This window comes from Nerophis lumbriciformis, linkage group LG01 (assembly GCF_033978685.3).
Source record: "Nerophis lumbriciformis linkage group LG01, RoL_Nlum_v2.1, whole genome shotgun sequence".
Lineage (NCBI taxonomy): Eukaryota > Metazoa > Chordata > Actinopteri > Syngnathiformes > Syngnathidae > Nerophis > Nerophis lumbriciformis.
Window position 1 is genome coordinate 41879415 of NC_084548.2, and position 17405 is coordinate 41896819.

A 17405-nucleotide genomic window follows, 5' to 3' on the forward strand; every position below is an offset into this window, starting at 1 on the left:
AACGAGAAAAGGACATGAAAAAGAGCAGCATGGATATCAACAAGGGTGTGTAGAGAGTGATGTCGCCAGAAAGACAGCCTGGCAACTGGAAGCTTAAATAATAGTGACATCATTAGTGGCAGCAGGTGCGTGACTCAAAATGTGAAAACGTGAGACAGGTGCGTGACATGAGGATGTGAACCAGGTGAAACTAATGGTTGCTATGGTGACAAAGCAAGGGAGTGAAACCAGGAACTAAAAAGTGTCCAAAAGCAAGCAAAACATAACTAAACAAAACATGATCACAGACATGACACCTAGCCGTGTGTGTGTCACTGATTTCTACAACTACAATCTGGTGTGTTGGTCAGCTTTAGGGGCATGTAGAGTTGGGTGTCATCAGCATAATAGGGAAATCTAACGCCGTATTTGCAGATAATGTCACCTTCCGGCAGCATATAGTTGCTGAAGAGTTCAGGGCCAAGAACCAAACCCTGTAGAACTCGGCACGTTACCTTAACATACTCCGAGGTCACGTTGTTATGGAAGACGCACTGCATCCTGTCAGTAAGATAGGACAACAACAGCATGGTGTCATTTCCACTTCTTATTCAGCAGCACAGCGGATTACACTCCGGGAGAAGTTGCCTTTTTACTTTGTATCGTCTACAAATGCCATGGTGTTCATGTCATCATGAAAGACATGAACATTGACTGCAAAAACAAAAGAGACTGCTACTCGGCTATTATCCACCGACCGCAGTGCTGCTGAAAAGGAAAAGGCAAAGGCGGAGATGATGCCCACTGCGAAAATGATGTTCTCCATGCATCCCGACGTCGGCTAAACACAACAGTGACACCAAGTGGAATACAAATATATTCTGCATTGCCAAACATGTATTTGCCTATTTTCTTATTCATTCTTAATTTGTTTATTTATGTTTTTATCTTATTTAGTGTTAAAAAATAAAGACATTTGGGAAAAAAATAAAAACATTTAACAAAGCTTTTGTTGTGGAAGATCTGATGCAGCCCTGCCTCACCCAGATTTTGCCTCCCAAGGCCCCCAGGTCAATTGATTATGAGACCCCTGCTTTAGAGCAAGTGTCTTTTTGCAGGACCTTCATATATTGGTGCAGAGCTCTGATTTTCTATCTAAAATTATTCTTATCAAGATGTCATTCTGGGATTGACATTGATTTAGCTTTGGCGGATAGCGACACTTATAACTTGTTTATTTCAACAAATCCGTACTTTATGCGAGACAGAGCTCAAGTTAGAGGTGTCAATGGTATAGTTTGTTGTATTATTTGATGTGCGGATCGATACTGAAATATCAATACCACTGATACCAGTTCTTTATGCTCTGATATTGATTCTCAAATCAAAATATGAATACTTTTGATACTTTAGTTCAGGAGTTTCCAAAGTGCGACCCGGGGACCATTTGTGGCCAGCAGCTGGAATTCTAAAAGCCCACATCATGTTGTCGGGTGGCAAAAAACAACAGTAAAAAACAAACAAACAAAAAATACAGTAAAAACAGTAAAAAAGAGAGCAAATAGATGTAATGTAATGTAAAAATGGCTGAACATTTTATACAAAATGTTTACAAAATTAATACAGAAAGTATGCAAGTGACATTTTCATATATTTTTTGTTTTGCAAAAATATAAAATGCTACGAACAGACATTATATATCAAAACTTAGTGTCAGCATTGTGTTATAAGTGACAAATTGTATTAATGTTAGTTGTTTAAATCAAACTGCCAGCCTTTTCTCCTTACATTGAGTCTTTTTGCTTGTTTTTTACGTGTTTGCTGTTGATTTTTTTTGTTACTTTTGTTGTGGGCCAACAAAACTCGAGCTTTGGTTCGCAAATGACTTCTTGGCCGGACTTTGGACACCCCTGTAATAAATGATGATAGTACACTTTGTCACCTATAAGACAAAGCTGACACTAAGTTTTGTCTTAATTATATGTAATCTGTTTATTGGTAATAAATGTCTGTTTTCAGAATTAAATTTTCATTTTTTTTTTACAAATCATCAAAATGGCCCCCATATACGTTGATAACACATTCAGTGCAGAATAAAGTCATCATTTGTTTCGATTTTATTTTGTTTGAAGACGATCCCTCATGAGCAGCAACACTTGAGATACTTTTTCAAAATGTTACCGGACATATTAGGTATATTTGTACAAAGTATTGGATTGGTATCGCCCATACCAGTCCAAATATTACTCGGTGTCGAAAATAAAAATAAAAATAGGTGGTATTGCACATCACTAGTTTGTTTTGGGGGATCTTGGTAACAGTGGTTGCACAACAGCCACACAAACAACAACATAATAACAGAATACATGAAGTTGTATTTAACAAGAAGAAAGAAGAGACCAGGAAGGTGCTTGTTGCAACCAGAAAACATGCCCACCAACGGGGGTTGGGGTGACAGTAACTTGTGGAGTTTGATAGGGGTTTCATGTCTGGGCAGATATGCCAGTTGAAGACAAAGGTCTCAAATGGCATAAACGTTTCATTGGTTATACTTATTATACATTCATTATATTTAAAGATCATTCTTGACTTTTGTGTCTTCCTTTTAAATTCTGAACAAGGCAGATTTTAAACATTAATAAAGACTCTAGACCAGCGGTCACCAACTTTTATCCATCTTAAAGTTACTTTGACGAACAGAAAAGAGAGGTGAACTATTTGTGTTGTATTTACATGACTGGCAACATTTCAATTGTACTTTATTGACAAAACAGATCTCCACTCAAACTGTATGGTTATTGTCTTCATGCCCATTTGCACTAATGTATCATTAAATAAAGATATCATGTAGTAATTGAACAGCATTTAGGTTGCACATATGATTGGCAACACTAAAATGGCCCTAGTGTGTGAATGTGAGTGTGGATGTTGTTTGTCTATCTGTGTTGGCCCTGTGATGAGGTGGCAACTTGTCCAGGGTGTACCCCGCCTTCCGCCCGAATGCAGCTGAGATAGGCTCCAGCACCCCCTGCAATCCCCAAAAAAAGGGACAACCGGTAGAAAATGGATGGATAGATGGATGGATATCAGCTGCTGCAGGTGTGTACTTTTCATAATACAAACACCATTTCCATATGAGTTGGTAAATTGTGTTAAATGTAAATATAAACGGAATACAATGATTTGAAAATCATTTTCAACAGTTGAATATGCTACAAAGACCACATATTTGATGTTCAAACTGATAAACATTTTTTTTTTTTTTTGCAAATAATCATTAACTTTAGAATTTGATGCCAGCAACATGTGACAAAGAAGTTAGGAAAGGTGGCAATAAATACCGATAAAGTTGAGGAATGCTCATCAAACACTTATTTGGAAAATCCCACAGGTGTGCAGGCTAATTGGGAACAGGTGGGTGTCATGATTGGGTATAAAAACAGCTTCCCAAAAAATGCTCAGTCTTTCACAAGAAAGGATGGGGCGAGGTACACCCCTTTGTCCACAACTGCGTGAGCAAATAGTCAAACAATTTAAGAACAACGTTTCTCAAAGTGCAATTGAAAGAAATTTAGGGATTTCAACATCTACGGTCCATAATATCATCAAAAGGTTCAGAGAATCTGGAGAAATCACTCCGCGTAAGCGTCATGGCCGGAAACCAACATTGAATGACCGTGACCTTCGATCCCTCAGACAGCACTGTATCAAAAACCGACATCAATCTCTAAAGGATATCACCACATGGGCTCAGGAACACTTCAGAAAACCACTGTCACTAAATACATTTCGTCGCTACATCTGTAAGTGCAAGTTAAAGCTCTACTATGCAAAGCGAAAGCCATTTATCAACAACATCCAGAAACGCCGCCGGCTTCTCTGGGCCCGAGATCATCTAAGATGGACTCATGCAAAGTGGAAAATTGTTCTGTGGTCTGACGAGTCCACATTTCAAATTGTTTTTGGAAATATTTGACATCGTGTCATCCGGACCAAAGGGGAAGCGAACCATCCAGACCGTTATCGACGCAAAGCCCCATACCATATCTGTGATGGTATGGGTGTGTATTAGTGCCCAAGGCATGGGCAACTTACACATCTGTGAAGGCGCCATTAATGCTGAAAGGTACATACAGGTTTTGGAACAACATATGCTGCCATCTAAGCGCTGTCTTTTTCATGGACGCCCCTGCTTATTTCAGCAAGACAATGCCAAGCCACATTCAGCACGTGTTACAACAGCGTGGCTTCTTAAAGGGGAACATTATCACAATTTCAGAAGGGTTAAAACCATTAAAAATCAGTTCCCAGTGGCTTATTTTATTTTTCGAAGTTTTTTTCAAAATTTTACTCATCACGCAATATCCCTAAAAAAAGCTTCAAAGTGCCTGATTTTAACCATCGTAATAAACACCCGTCCATTTTCCTGTGACGTCACATAGTGATGCCAATACAAACAAACATGGCGGATAGAACAGCAAGGTAGCGACATTAGCTCGGATTCAGACTCGGATTTCAGGGGCTTAAGCGAAATTGAAGAAGAAACTGAAGCTATTGAGCCATATCGGTTTGAACCGTATGCAAGCGAAACCGACGAAAACGACACGACAGCCAGCGACACGGGAGAAAGCGAGGACGAATTTGGCGATCGCCTTCTAACCAACGATTGGTATGTGTTTGTTTTTAAGTGTTGTAATGTTTTTAAGCTAAATTATTGGTAAACACAGTTTATGTATAATAATTTACGTAAAACCGCGAGTAATGAATAAAGTTTTCATCAATTAATATATTCTGTAGACATACCCTCATCCGCTCTCTTTTCCTGAAAGCTGATCTGTCCAGTTTTGGAGTTGATGTCAGCAGGCCAGGGAAGCTAGGGTCGATATTCTTCTCTTGATCATCTTCGGTGGCATAAGGGACGGTAGAAGCAGTGTGAGCCAAGACATCCAGGGGGTTTAGCTCGCTCGTCTGCGGGAACAAACTGACGCCATTGCTTGCCGTGCTACCAAGGTCCATTGTCCCTGAATAGCTCACACACTCCGGCAGATTCAATGGGGGTCTGGCGGCAGATTTCTTTGACTTTATCGTTGGAAATGCATCTGCTTTGAGTGTCGCAGGATATCCACACATTCTTGCCATCTCTGTCGTAGCATAGCTTTCGTCGGTAAAGTGTGCGGAACAAACGACTGACCATTTTCGTCGGCTTTCCCCACACCCTCGTATTTTGAACAAATTTCGTCCAATTTCTTGCCACTTTCGCATCTTTGGGCCACTGGTGCAACTTGAATCCGTCCCTGTTCGTGTTGTTACACCCTCCGACAACACAACGACGAGGCATGATGTCTCCAAGGTACGGAAAACAGTCGAAAAAACGGAAAATAACAGAGCTGATTTGATTCGGTGTTTGTAATGTGTTTGAGAAAATGGCGGATTGCTTCCCGATGTGACGTCACGTTGTGACGTCATCGCTCCGAGAGCGAATAATAGAAAGGCGTTTAATTCGCCAAAATTCACCCATTTAGAGTTCAAAAATCGGTTAAAAAAATATATGGTCTTTTTTCTGCAACATCAAGGTATATATTGACGCTTACATAGGTCTGGTGATAATGTTCCCCTTTAAAAAAAGAGTGCGGGTACTTTCCTGGTCCGCCTTCAGTCCAGACCTGTCTCCCATCGAAAATGTGTGGTGCATTATGAAGCGTAAAATACGACAGCGGAGACCCCAGACTGTTGAACGACTGAAGCTCTACATAAAACAAGAATGGGAAATAATTCCACTTTCAAAGCTTCAACAGTTAGTTTCCTCAGTTCCCAATTGTTTATTGAGTGTTGTTAAAAGAAAAGGTGATGTAACACAGTGGTGAACATGCCCTTTCCCAACTACTTTGGCATGTGTTGCAGCCATGAAATTCTAAGTTAATTATTATTTGCAAAAAAAAAATAAAGTTTATGAGTTTGAACATCAAATATCTTGTCTTTGTAGTGCATTCAATTGAATATGAGTTGAAAAGGATTTGCAAATCATTGTATTCCGTTTATATTTACATCTAACACAATGTCCCAACTCATATGGAAACGGGGTTTGTAAAATAATTTTCAAAAATAAAAGTCCGAAGTCGTATACTTACTAAATTATTTTTATTTTCTCGACATTACACACACAACATGAACAGTTGTCGCAAGTAAACTGATATTTTCTTCTAGACAGAATACGTAATCATGACAAAACAGACATGCTATTAAAACTGCATTAGTATTTTATTTGTAAACGTTGAATGATTATACCAGCGGCAATTAATGCTTTGTACATATAGATGCACTTGTTTTACATACATTAATTTGTATGTGATTTAGTAATTTAGTAACAATTAAAGGCCAACTGAAACCCACTACTACCGACCACGCAGTCTGATAGTTAATACAGCAATGATGAAATCTTAACATTGCAACACACGCCAATACGGCTGGGTTAGCTTACTAAAGTGCAATTTTAAATTTCGCTTGAAATATCCTGCTGAAAACATCTCGGTATGATGACGTCAGCACGTGACGTCAAGAATTGTAGAGGACATTTTGGGACAGCATGGTGGCCAGCTATTAAATCATCTGTTTTCATCGCAAAATTCCACAGTATTCTGGACATCTGTGTTGGTGAATCTTTTGCAATTTGTTCAATGAACAATGGAGACAGCAAAGAAGAAAGCTGTAGGTGGGAAGCGGTGTATTGCGGCCGACTGCAGCAACACAAACACAGCCGGTGTTTCATTGTTTACATTCCCGGAAGATGACAGTCAAGCTTTACCATTGGCCTGTGGAGAACTGGGACAACAGAGACTCTTACCAGGAGGACTTTGAGTTGGATGCGCAGACACGGTACCGTGAGTACGCATGCAGCTGCGGCTTCCAAACATTTGATCGCTTGCCCGTACGTGTGTGCCGCTATGTGCATGTCACGTACGTAACTTTGGGGACTTTGGGGAAATATATGTGCTGTATGAACTTTGGGGAGGTGAACAGTACTTTGGGCTGTGGGATTGAGTGTGTTGTGCAGGTGTTTGAGTTATATTGGCAGGTTATATGGACGGGAGGGGGGAGGTGTTTGTTATGCGGTATTAATTTGTGGCATATTAAATATAAGCCTGGTTGTGTTGTGGCTAATAGAGTACATATATGTCTTGTGTTTATTTACTGTTTTAGTCATTCCCAGCTGAATATCAGGTCCCACCCGACTCTCACAGCATCTCCCCTTATCTGAATCGCTCCCACTGCCCTCTAGTCCTTCACTCTCACTTTCCTCATCCACAAATCTTTCATCCTCGCTCAAATTAATGGGGAAATCGTTGCTTTCTCGGTCCGAATCGCTCTCGCTGCTGGTGGCCATGATTGTAAACAATGTGCAGATGTGAGGAGCTCCACAACCTGTGACGTCATGCTACTCGTCTGCTACTTCCGATACAGGCAAGGCTTTTTTATCAGCGACCAAAAGTTGCGAACTTTATCGTCGATGTTCTCTACTAAATCCTTCCAGCAAAATATGGCAATATCGCGAAATGATCAAGTATGACACATAGAATGGACCTGCGATCCCTGTTTAAATAAGAAAATCGCATTTCAGTAGGCCTTTAAGAAGAAAGGTTATTCAGTAACTTTTTTCTCATGGTAATACTAAATCAATCTAAATAGCAGAAATATCCATTTCAGTGCGAAACTCAAGTGTAGGATCTGTCATTTTTCTCTTGTAATCTTCGTCAAAGTGTTCATTCTGATTCACAGTGAAATGGGTCTTCCAGTCACCAACTTTTCCTGCATGCAGTCACAAAAAAATCAGCAAATTGATTTTATTTCAATTTCTGACTGCAAAAGTATTTTTTCATACAATTACCTTTTCGCATGAAGTGTGAAATTTTGAAATCCATAATTGAAATCGTGGAGTGGTTGGCCATTTTGTTATTTTTCATATTATCAAATTGCACCATGCCAATGATGCTTTTCTTGTGTTCGTCTGAAGAAGACAACCCAACAAAGCTGCAGAGTTTGTCTAGTTCACGTCCAGTGTCCTGCAAAAACATTGGTCAAAAAATAAATCCAGCTGTTGCTGTGGAAACACAAGCAATGGCAGTTGCAAAAACAACTGCAGTACCTCAATCAGATCTTCATAGAACATGTAATGGAGCTTTGAGTAAGTCTGCTTCTTCTTCCACCAGCCGTTTACATGATCATACCAGGATCCAAACACCACTGACCACAAGCAAACAAATCCATTATAAGACTGTGGAACAGATGTATAATTGTATTTCATAATGTACCTACTCTTTCCTTGCATAAATCTCTGGAGGAAGCTGCTCCATTCTCCGGGTTCTGGTTCCGCCATGTTCATGCGGTCAAAGTGGAAATATGACACGACACTGTCTTTGGCATTACGAGCCAAATAAACAATCTACATCAGAAAAAGAAATATTTGTATCCATATATACTTTTTTATACATAGATGTTACAATGTGTATGCATGCGTAGCATTTCTCTGGGAAATGTGCATTTTTTATATAGAGCCCTATTCTCCAATGTGCTCAAATGAAAAAAACCGCGCATTTGCACGGATTGCGGCTGTGCAGCATTCTTCCCCTTAACTTAAGTCTGTTAATGCACGCTTTCATCCAAAATGTGCATTCATTGACAGGCGTTCCCTGTCAAATCCGGCCTTCCGCGTATTCTCCTATCGACCTATGTATATTGTTCTTACGAATAAGTCCAGTGCCCCTGGATACTGAACCATTATATTGCACTTGGATGCAGTGCACACCGCACATTATACAAATTATAAGACTTTCAGAGGTATCAAATCTATTCTGATCGCCTTAATTGAGACACCTGAAAACATCCATTGAGATTAGGGTAGAAGTACCATATTGCCACTTTGAACTAACAATCAAAAATCTATATGCACATCTTTCTTTCAGGAGTGCGACCACACGCTTATATCAGCCGTGTATGGACATCCTGGTATCAACGGACGTTAGATGCATACAATTTTATCTAGACTGTGATCATTAAAGTATGTGAATATTTAATAGAAAATACATATATAATGTAGCATCTATCAATTGATTCCATTTATTTTTTGGCCAGTTAATGTCAATTACCTCCCTGATTGGCACTCAGCATCAAGGGTTGGAATTGGGGGTTAAATCACCAAAAATGATTCCCGGGCGCGGCCACCGCTGCTGCCCACTGCTCCCATCACCTCCCAGGGGGTGATCAAGGGTGATGGGTCAAATGCAGAGAATCATTTCCCCACACCTAGTGTGTGTGTGACAATCATTGGTACTTTAACTTTACCTTTAACTGTCAGCTGCCACTCTCGACACACAAAAACACACATAGGAGACACAGACACAGTTGTCCATGCACGCCCCTTTGACGCAACACATCTTCACTGACATTTGTACTAAACAGAACTCTTAACATACCATACCATACCAACTTGAAGACAAATAACATCGAGGTGGTTATAATAAGTAATTAACGTTCCATCTACGGCAGGGATGTCAAACTCATTGTAGCTCAGGAGGAAAATCTATTCCCAAGTGGGCCGTATTGCTAAAATCATGGCATGATAACTTTAAAATAAAGACAACTCCAGGTTGTTTTCTTTGTTTTACTTTGGCCAAAAATAGAACAAGCACATTCTGAAAACGTACAAATCACAAATAATCCTCTGGACAAAACACTTCAAGTTTTTTGAAAATTCTGAGGAAATTGGTGCAGCTTCAAAAACACAATGAGTTTGTCTCAGTGTATCTACAAAGCCAGGATTAAACTTTAAACCACAGTCTTTCTGGGAATGAACAAAAAACACAACATGTAAACTCTTTGAGCTGTCAAATACCTCATTTGTCATGTCCACGTAACAATCCAGTGCTACTGTAACTCAACAAACCATAAGAAACAGAGGTAAAAACTATTCAAAAGGGTTAAGTTCACTTTTCTCGTGTTTGACAAGGACATTCTGGGGGAATTAGGGTGCCAAATAACGATGTGTTTGAAGCAGAAGACAAAAAACGGCAGGTTTTAAGTTTGATGTGGGTCGAGGAGGATGAGCCACAGTCACCCTTTACTGTGTACCTCCTGCTTGGCCCCAGTATGAACCGTTTGCTTGCCTAACAGAATTGCTATTGTGACATCCAGTGGACACATTTAGAAAAGGAGTTTATTCGTAAAAAAAACAGAACAGCTAATTTTTATACTTGGCAAACTCATCACGCGGGCCGGATAAACCTGTTCGCGGGCCTGATCCGGCCAGCGGGCCTTACGTTTGACACCCCTGATCTATGGCATTATATTGAGCCTAGAAGAAGATCCTATTGCAGTGTGCATGCATGCACTGCATACACACACTACATCACCATGATGACACACATACATATGACAAGAACTGCCTGTATTGATACAGCCTTTTTAAATTATAAAGTGTTATCTTTTTCATAAATTTCGAGGACATTCACAAATGTTAGTGTAACTCCATGTTGCATGCGTTTCACACAGCCAAGGGAAAAACGAATCATGGCATAGTCCGCCTCAATATTAATGAGCCCACCTTAATTTAAGACTTAAGCACTCAGGTCTAACTCACTTGAGTAAGTCCTTAAGCTAGATGGGAGAAGACAAATAAGACAAACGTGCATAACTTTAAACGCGGAAAAAAAAAACGGGAGAATATGGCCCAAAGTAAACAACAGGTATACGCTACCCTGCAGTTTTGCTCCCAAAAGGACTTCGGCACAAATTGGACTGGAAAATGAGTTTTGATGAGTCGAGGAGAAGTGACAAGCTTGTCTGCCAGCTCTGTACCTGTGTGAGGATGCGTAGGAGAAGGTAAACCATGTAAACCTTCAAAATGGGATCACATAAAAAACACAAATTAAGTAGTCAAAGATCACTGTAGACAAAAAGATCATGTGATAATAATACCCTTATTTTCTGTACCACTTATAATCAGTGTTGGGACTAACGCGTTACAAAGTAACGCATTACAGTAACGCCGATAGTTTTGGCGGTAACTAGTAATCTAACGCGTTATTTTTTATATTCAGTAACTCAGTTACCGTTACTACATGATGCGTTACTGCGTTATTTTACGTTACTTTTTATGTAGTATCGGCTAGAAACTGAGAAGATCTGAGTGTGTTTTATGGCAGCGAAGCAGAGACGTGCTTCTGATTCTTCCTCTGCGCTCTCTGTGTGTGTGTGTGTCAGGGTGTGGGAAGGGGAGGGGAGGGGGGGTGCGCAATACAACGTAAACCGTTGGCCAACCAAAAAGTAACCACAGAACACTATACGACTATACGGTATAGTGTTCTGTGAATACTTTTTGGTTGGCCAAGCGGACGTGACGACAGGCTGTCCTCACTCAGGTCCGCACGGACCTGGAGGGGGCGTGCCTTAAGTCCGGCTGGAAATTGGGAGAAATTTGGAGAATGGTTGTCCCGGGGAGAGGCACTGAAATTCGGGAGGGTTGGCAAGTATGAGATATTCTCACTTCTTTTCTTTTGTCGAGCACAAAGTTGTGTCTTGGATCAAAGATCCCATCTCCTGCCCAAAACAACAATTCAAATCTGCCTGGTTAGGCTCTGTGTATGTCACGTGTGCCTTCCTTAGGTGAAGCCAGCTTTACAGCTATGTTGTTGATTGATTGATTGATTGAAACTTTTATTAGTAGATTCCGTACAATTGACCACTAAATGGTAACACCCAAATAAGTTTTTTAACTTGTTTAAGTCGGGGTCCACTTAAATTGATTCATGATACAGATATATACTATCAAATATATACTAACATCATAATACAGTCATCACACAAGATAATCATCAGGGTATATACATTGAATTATTTACATTATTTACAATCCAGGGTGTGGGATATAGAGGGGTGGAGGGGGGGGGGGGGGGGGGTAGGTTTGGTTGGTATCAACACTTCAGTCATCAACAATTGCATCATCAGAGAAATGGACATTGAAACAGTGTAGGTCTGACTTGGTAGGATACGTATAGCAAGTAGTGGACACAGAGAGAGAGATCAGAAAGTATAAGAAAAAGTGTCTACATTTGATTATTTACAATCCGAAGAGGTATTATGTGGAAGGGAGGGTGTTAGTTTAGGGTTGTAGTTGCCTGGAGGTGTTCTTTTAGTGCGGTTTTGAAGGAGGATAGAGATGCCCTTTATTTTACACCTGTTGGGAGTGCATTCCATATTGAAGTGGCATAGAAAGAGAATGAGTTAAGACCTTTGTTAGTTCTGAATCTGGGTTTAACGTGGTTAGTGTTAGTGTTAGTGTTAGTGTTATTATGCTGTTTGTTACTTATGTATGTTATGTTGCAGCTATTTAAAATAGTTTTGTCAATTTGTTCTGGCCTGAAATAAATTGGCCCTTTGAAACATATCTTTGTCTTTGTGTGTTGTATGTAGAGCACATTGCTTAGCAGAGTTCAGTGATGCAAATGTATGTCAAGTTGATCAACAGATTGTATTATTCTCCAGTGCAATAACAGTACTGAAATGAAGGCTAAAAGGGCATTAATGGGAGCTTTAAAAAAAAAAAAGTAGAAGAAGTAACTAAATAGTTACTTTTCACAGTAACGCATTACTTTTTGGTGTAAGTAACTGAGTTAGTAACTGAGTTACTTTTGAAATAAAGTAACTAGTAACTAACTAGTTACTGGTTTTCAGTAACTAACCCAACACTGCTTATAATTTAGGTAACACATCGAGCTGGATTCCATCCCAGAGGACTTCAAGCAAGACGAAGGGTACACTTTGGATTGGTCATTAGTCAATCACAGGGCACACATTAGACAAACATTCACACACACATTCACACAGAATGTGTGGACAATTATGTTCAGGTTTTTAGACTGTAGGAAAAGGCTGACATACCCAGAGAAAACCTACTCAACTACACAAGGCCAAGTACCTAAAGATGTCAAAATAGCAAGAGTAACTCCCCTCTTTAAAAAAGGAAGCAAATTAGAACCTGGCAACTACCTACATGTTTCTATTCTCAGTTCCATTTCGAAAGTAATGGAAAAAATAGTTTATGAACAGGTCGATAGTTATCTTGCCACTAATAAACTCATGTACAAATTCTAATCCGGCTTCAGAACTAACTACTCCACTGACACGTGCCTTCTCTATCTGACTGACCACATCAAACATGAGGTGGACGCGGGCAAATACTGCGGCATGGTCATGCTGGACCTTCAGAAGGCCTTTGACACCGTTGACCACGATATACTGTTGGATAAGCTCAGAGCAATCGGATTTGACAAAAATCTAAATATTTGTAAATATTTTAAATAATTCAATGTACATACTCTGATGATTATCTTGTGTGATGACTGTATTATGATGATAGTATATATCTCTATCATAAATCAATTTAAGTGGACCCCGACTTATACAAGTTGAAAAACTTATTTGGGTGTTACCACTTAGTGGTCAATTGTACAGAATATGTACTACACTGTGAAATCTACTAATAAAAGTTTCAATCAATCAATCAATCACATGTGGAGAACATGCAAACTCCACACAGAGATGCTGTATAAAAATAGGATTTTACTGGTTCAACCTTTTGGCACAGACGGGACCGACATCTCCAAGAAAGGCACTCTGTCATAGATTGAGATGGATGTCTGGCGCTCTGAAGAAGTTTGACCAAAATGAAGGAGATCAAGGATGCAAGATACCCATGTAGTTCCTGGAGGATACACACACAGAAAACAGCTCATCTCAAAGACTTTGTATGGTATGTAAACATGTTTAGGATCATACAGGCTTGTGTTTGTGAGTTGACCTGCTTTGGGATATGTTGCAATGAGTATGTCATCCGGCCTGGCCTGAAAGTTTTGAACATTGTCCCAGTTGTCTGTGAAATAACGGGTCATTGAGACTCCGTGGAAATCAAACAGTTCTGCTCGGAAAGACGAATCCATCTTTGAAAGAAAAAAATCTTGCATTTGGAATGGAAAAAGCAAGCAGAAAATAAACAGTATCAATTATTTGACAGTTCACATTGCAACATTGTACACATTAAATTACCCTTTAAGGACAGACATAAATAGTCTGTAAAACACACACTTGTGAATGAGGCCACAGGGCAGACATACCTTAATTGCTGCAGAAGTTTTTGATATATTTCAAATTGTTATGTCCACTCCAACCAAAACCTCCCCAGTTGAGTCAACTATTTCCCTCCTTTCGTTTCTGCTCACATAGAAAGGCGGACCCTAAAAAGGGAAGTTATTGTCCAACCCCTTCCAGCTGCATAGATTTCACCAAAAAATTTAAAACACATGTAATGTTTTTCTTCTTAGAGTACCAAAGGAGAGCTTCTGCAGTAACGTGGCATGCGTAATTGCAGTTTATCTAATATGTGCAGTTAGGTTGAAAAATTCAAATAAAACGGAGTAAGACAAGTGCACATTCCTCTGCATTGTAATGAGTCTTGGAACATTTCCAAAAACGCTTCCTGTGGCTGTTCAGTGGAAGCTAAGAGGGAGGAAGACCACACAAAAACACAAACTGGACAGCATTTTGTGTCCAGCCTTGCATGTTGCAAACGTTTAAACCATCGTCATTGTTTGTTCTCACTTTTAAACTGTTTGTCTAAATTATACCACATGAAAAAAAAACAAAGCTGTCAGGTGATTTTTTTTTTTTTTATCAAATTATTTACACTCTTAAACCTTGATTAATTATGATTAATCACGGGTTAATATTAGGTTCCATAAATAAAATTTGCTTAAGAAAATACCCCAATATTGGGATACAAATGCAATTTGGTAGTTAGAAAGTAATTCCGGAATGTTTTTTTTTAATGTTTAACTGGACTGCAAGTCATTGGTTTGCTCAAAACTTGGTGACAAAAAGTATTTTAAGAATTAGGTGCACATTTTTAAAGTTTTTGCAATAATATTGCAAACAATGTACAATGTAATTGATAATGTAGTAAATGTACTCATGTCTTTAAAATATAAACAACTGAACATTTGACTGTACAATAGTTTGTCATCAATTGATGTATTCACAATTTTAGCAGCTTTACTTCATTCATCAAAATAGGAGTTTTGTTAAGGAAATGTTTAACAGACTTGTACAAACCCCGTTTCTATATGAGTTGGGAAATTGTGTTAGATGTAAATATAAACAGAATACAATGATTTGCAAGTCCTTTTCAACCCATATGCAATTGAATGCACTACAAAGACAAGATATTTGATCTTCAAACTCATAAACTTTAATTTTTTTTTTTGCAATTGATAATTAACTTAGAATTTCATGGCTGCAACACGTGCCAAAGTAGTTGGGAAAGGGCATGTTCACCACTGTGTTACATGGCCTTTCCTTTTAACAACACTCAGTAAACGTTTGGGAATTGAGGAGAAACGTTTTTGAAGCTTTTTAGGTGGAATTCTTTCCCATTCTTGCTTGATGTACAGCTTAAGTTGTTCAACAGTCCGGGGGTATTTTATTTTTGTGGTATTTTAGGCCTCATAATGTGCCACACATTTTCACTGGGAGACAGGTCTAAACTACAGGCAGGCCAGTCTAGTACCCGCAATCTTTTACTATGAAGCCATGTTGATGTAACACGTGGCTTGGCATTGTCTTGCTGAAATAAGCAGGGACGTCCATGGTAACGTTGCTTGGATGGCAAGATATGTTGCTCCAAAACCTGTATGTACCTTTCAGCATTAATGGCGCCTTCACAGATGTGTAAGTTACCCATGTCTTGGGCACTAATACACCCCCATACCATCACAGATGCTGGCTTTTCAACTTTGCGCCTATAGCCATCCGGATGGTTTTTTTCCTCTTTGGTCCGGAGGACACGACGTCCACAGCTTCCAAAAACAATTTGAAATGTGGACTCGTCAGACCACAGAACACTTTTCCACTTTGTATCAGTCCATCTTAGATGAGCTCAGGCCCAGCGAAGCCGACAGCGTTTCTGGGTGTTGCTGATAAACGGTTTCCGCCTTGCATAGGAGAGTTTTAACTTGCACTTACAGATGTAGCGACCAACTGTAGTTACTGACAGTGGGTTTTTGAAGTGTTCCTGAGCCCATGTGGTGATATCCTTTACACACTGATGTCGCTTGTTGATGCAGTACAGCCCGAGGGATCGAAGGTCACAGGTTTAGCTGCTTACGTGCAGTGATTTCTCCAGTTTCTCTGAACCCTTTAATGATATTACGGACCGTGGATGGTGAAATCCCTAAATTCCTTGCAATAGCTGGTTGAGAAAGATTTTTCTTAAACTGTTCAACAATTTGCTCACGCATTTGTTGACAAAGTGGTGACCCTCACCCCATCCTTGTTTGTGAATGACTGAGCATTTCATGGAATCTACTTTTCTACCCAATCATGGCACCCACCTGTTCCGAATTTGCCTGTTCACCTGTGGGATGTTCCAAATGAGTGTTTGATGAGCATTCCTCAACTTTATCAGTATTTATTGCCACCATTCCCAACTTCTTTGTCACGTGTTGCTGGCATCAAATTCTAAAGTTAATGATTATTTGCAAAAAAAAAAAGTTTATCAGTTTGAACATCAAATATGTTGTCTTTGCAGCATATTCAACTGCATATGGGTTGAAAAGGATTTGCAAATCATTGTATTCCGTTTATATTTACATCTAACACAATTTCCCAACTCATATGGAAACGGGGTTTGTATATATACATATATGTATATATATATATACATATATATATATATATATATATATATATATATATATATATATATATATATATATATATATATATATATATGTATATACCTCGAGCACTAATTGACTGAAAAAGCGTGCACTTTCCGCGCGCTCGCCCGACACTGCGGCGCAAGCGCGATGTCACGTTATCGATGGGAAAATGCATTTTTAGACTATATGAATTGCCTGGGTGGCTAGGAGACCCCGAGAGTAACAAGCGGTAGAAAATGGATTAGAAAGGACAGATTAAAAAAAAAAAAAATTTCAAAAATAATAATTTTTATATTTTTTATTTATTTTTTAAACTTGGGACTTCCTGCGGGCCGGATTTTGGAACCTGGCAGGCAGAATTCGGGCTGCAGACCGTAGTTTGGGCACCCCCTGACCTAGAACGTTCGTGAGCAAAGTCTGGGGTAACATGGCGGACAAAAATCTTGCTGTCACGTGACCTAGTTCCGTTCTCGGTTACTTATGATGTCAATGGTAGTGACAGACAACCCTGGTCTAAACTGTCATACTGGTTACGACCAAAAATTCAACTCAGGGTAATGTTGCTCATTGGACACAGGAAGGCGTTGGGGGAAAAAACAAAACTGTCATTTGTTTACTGATTTTGCACAATTTACATTATTTTTGTTCAAATAATTGTATGTA

General features: G+C 39.4%; 1 protein-coding gene across 3 annotated transcripts; it reads right to left on the reverse strand.

The window, feature by feature from the left end:
• Nucleotides 1-6069: 6069 nt before the first annotated feature.
• On the reverse strand, nucleotides 6070-14241 carry LOC133620395 (cytosolic sulfotransferase 2-like). 3 transcript variants are annotated; one of them, XM_061981874.1, is made up of 7 exons: nucleotides 14142-14241; nucleotides 13829-13984; nucleotides 13604-13732; nucleotides 10727-10827; nucleotides 8120-8416; nucleotides 7862-8036; nucleotides 6070-7782 (listed from the first exon to the last, which is right to left on the reverse strand). In XM_061981874.1, the coding sequence occupies exons 2-7, from the start codon at nucleotides 13965-13967 to the stop codon at nucleotides 7655-7657; spliced, it is 969 nt and encodes a 322-aa protein (XP_061837858.1). In that variant the 5' UTR covers nucleotides 13968-13984; nucleotides 14142-14241; the 3' UTR covers nucleotides 6070-7654. The 3 variants fall into 3 exon arrangements, with proteins under 3 accessions (XP_061837858.1, XP_061837866.1, XP_061837873.1); XM_061981882.1 differs by having other exon boundaries at nucleotides 6071-7782; nucleotides 13829-13967; nucleotides 14142-14237; XM_061981889.1 differs by lacking the exon at nucleotides 14142-14241 and having other exon boundaries at nucleotides 6072-7782; nucleotides 8120-8217; nucleotides 8290-8416; nucleotides 13829-13991.
• Between the last annotated feature and the right edge of the window lie 3164 nt (nucleotides 14242-17405).

Excerpts from the sequence above, each read along its gene's own strand:
- LOC133620395 (XM_061981874.1), bottom strand. The coding sequence starts at position 13,967 with ATGGATTCGTCTTTCCGAGCAGAACTGTTTGATTTCCACGGAGTCTCA. Across the intron at positions 8,417-10,726 it reads TTTGGGAGCAAAACTGCAGG|ATTGTTTATTTGGCTCGTAA; the intron begins GTAGCGTATACC and ends TTTCTGATGTAG. Across the intron at positions 8,037-8,119 it reads TCTATGAAGATCTGATTGAG|GACACTGGACGTGAACTAGA; the intron begins GTACTGCAGTTG and ends ATGTTTTTGCAG.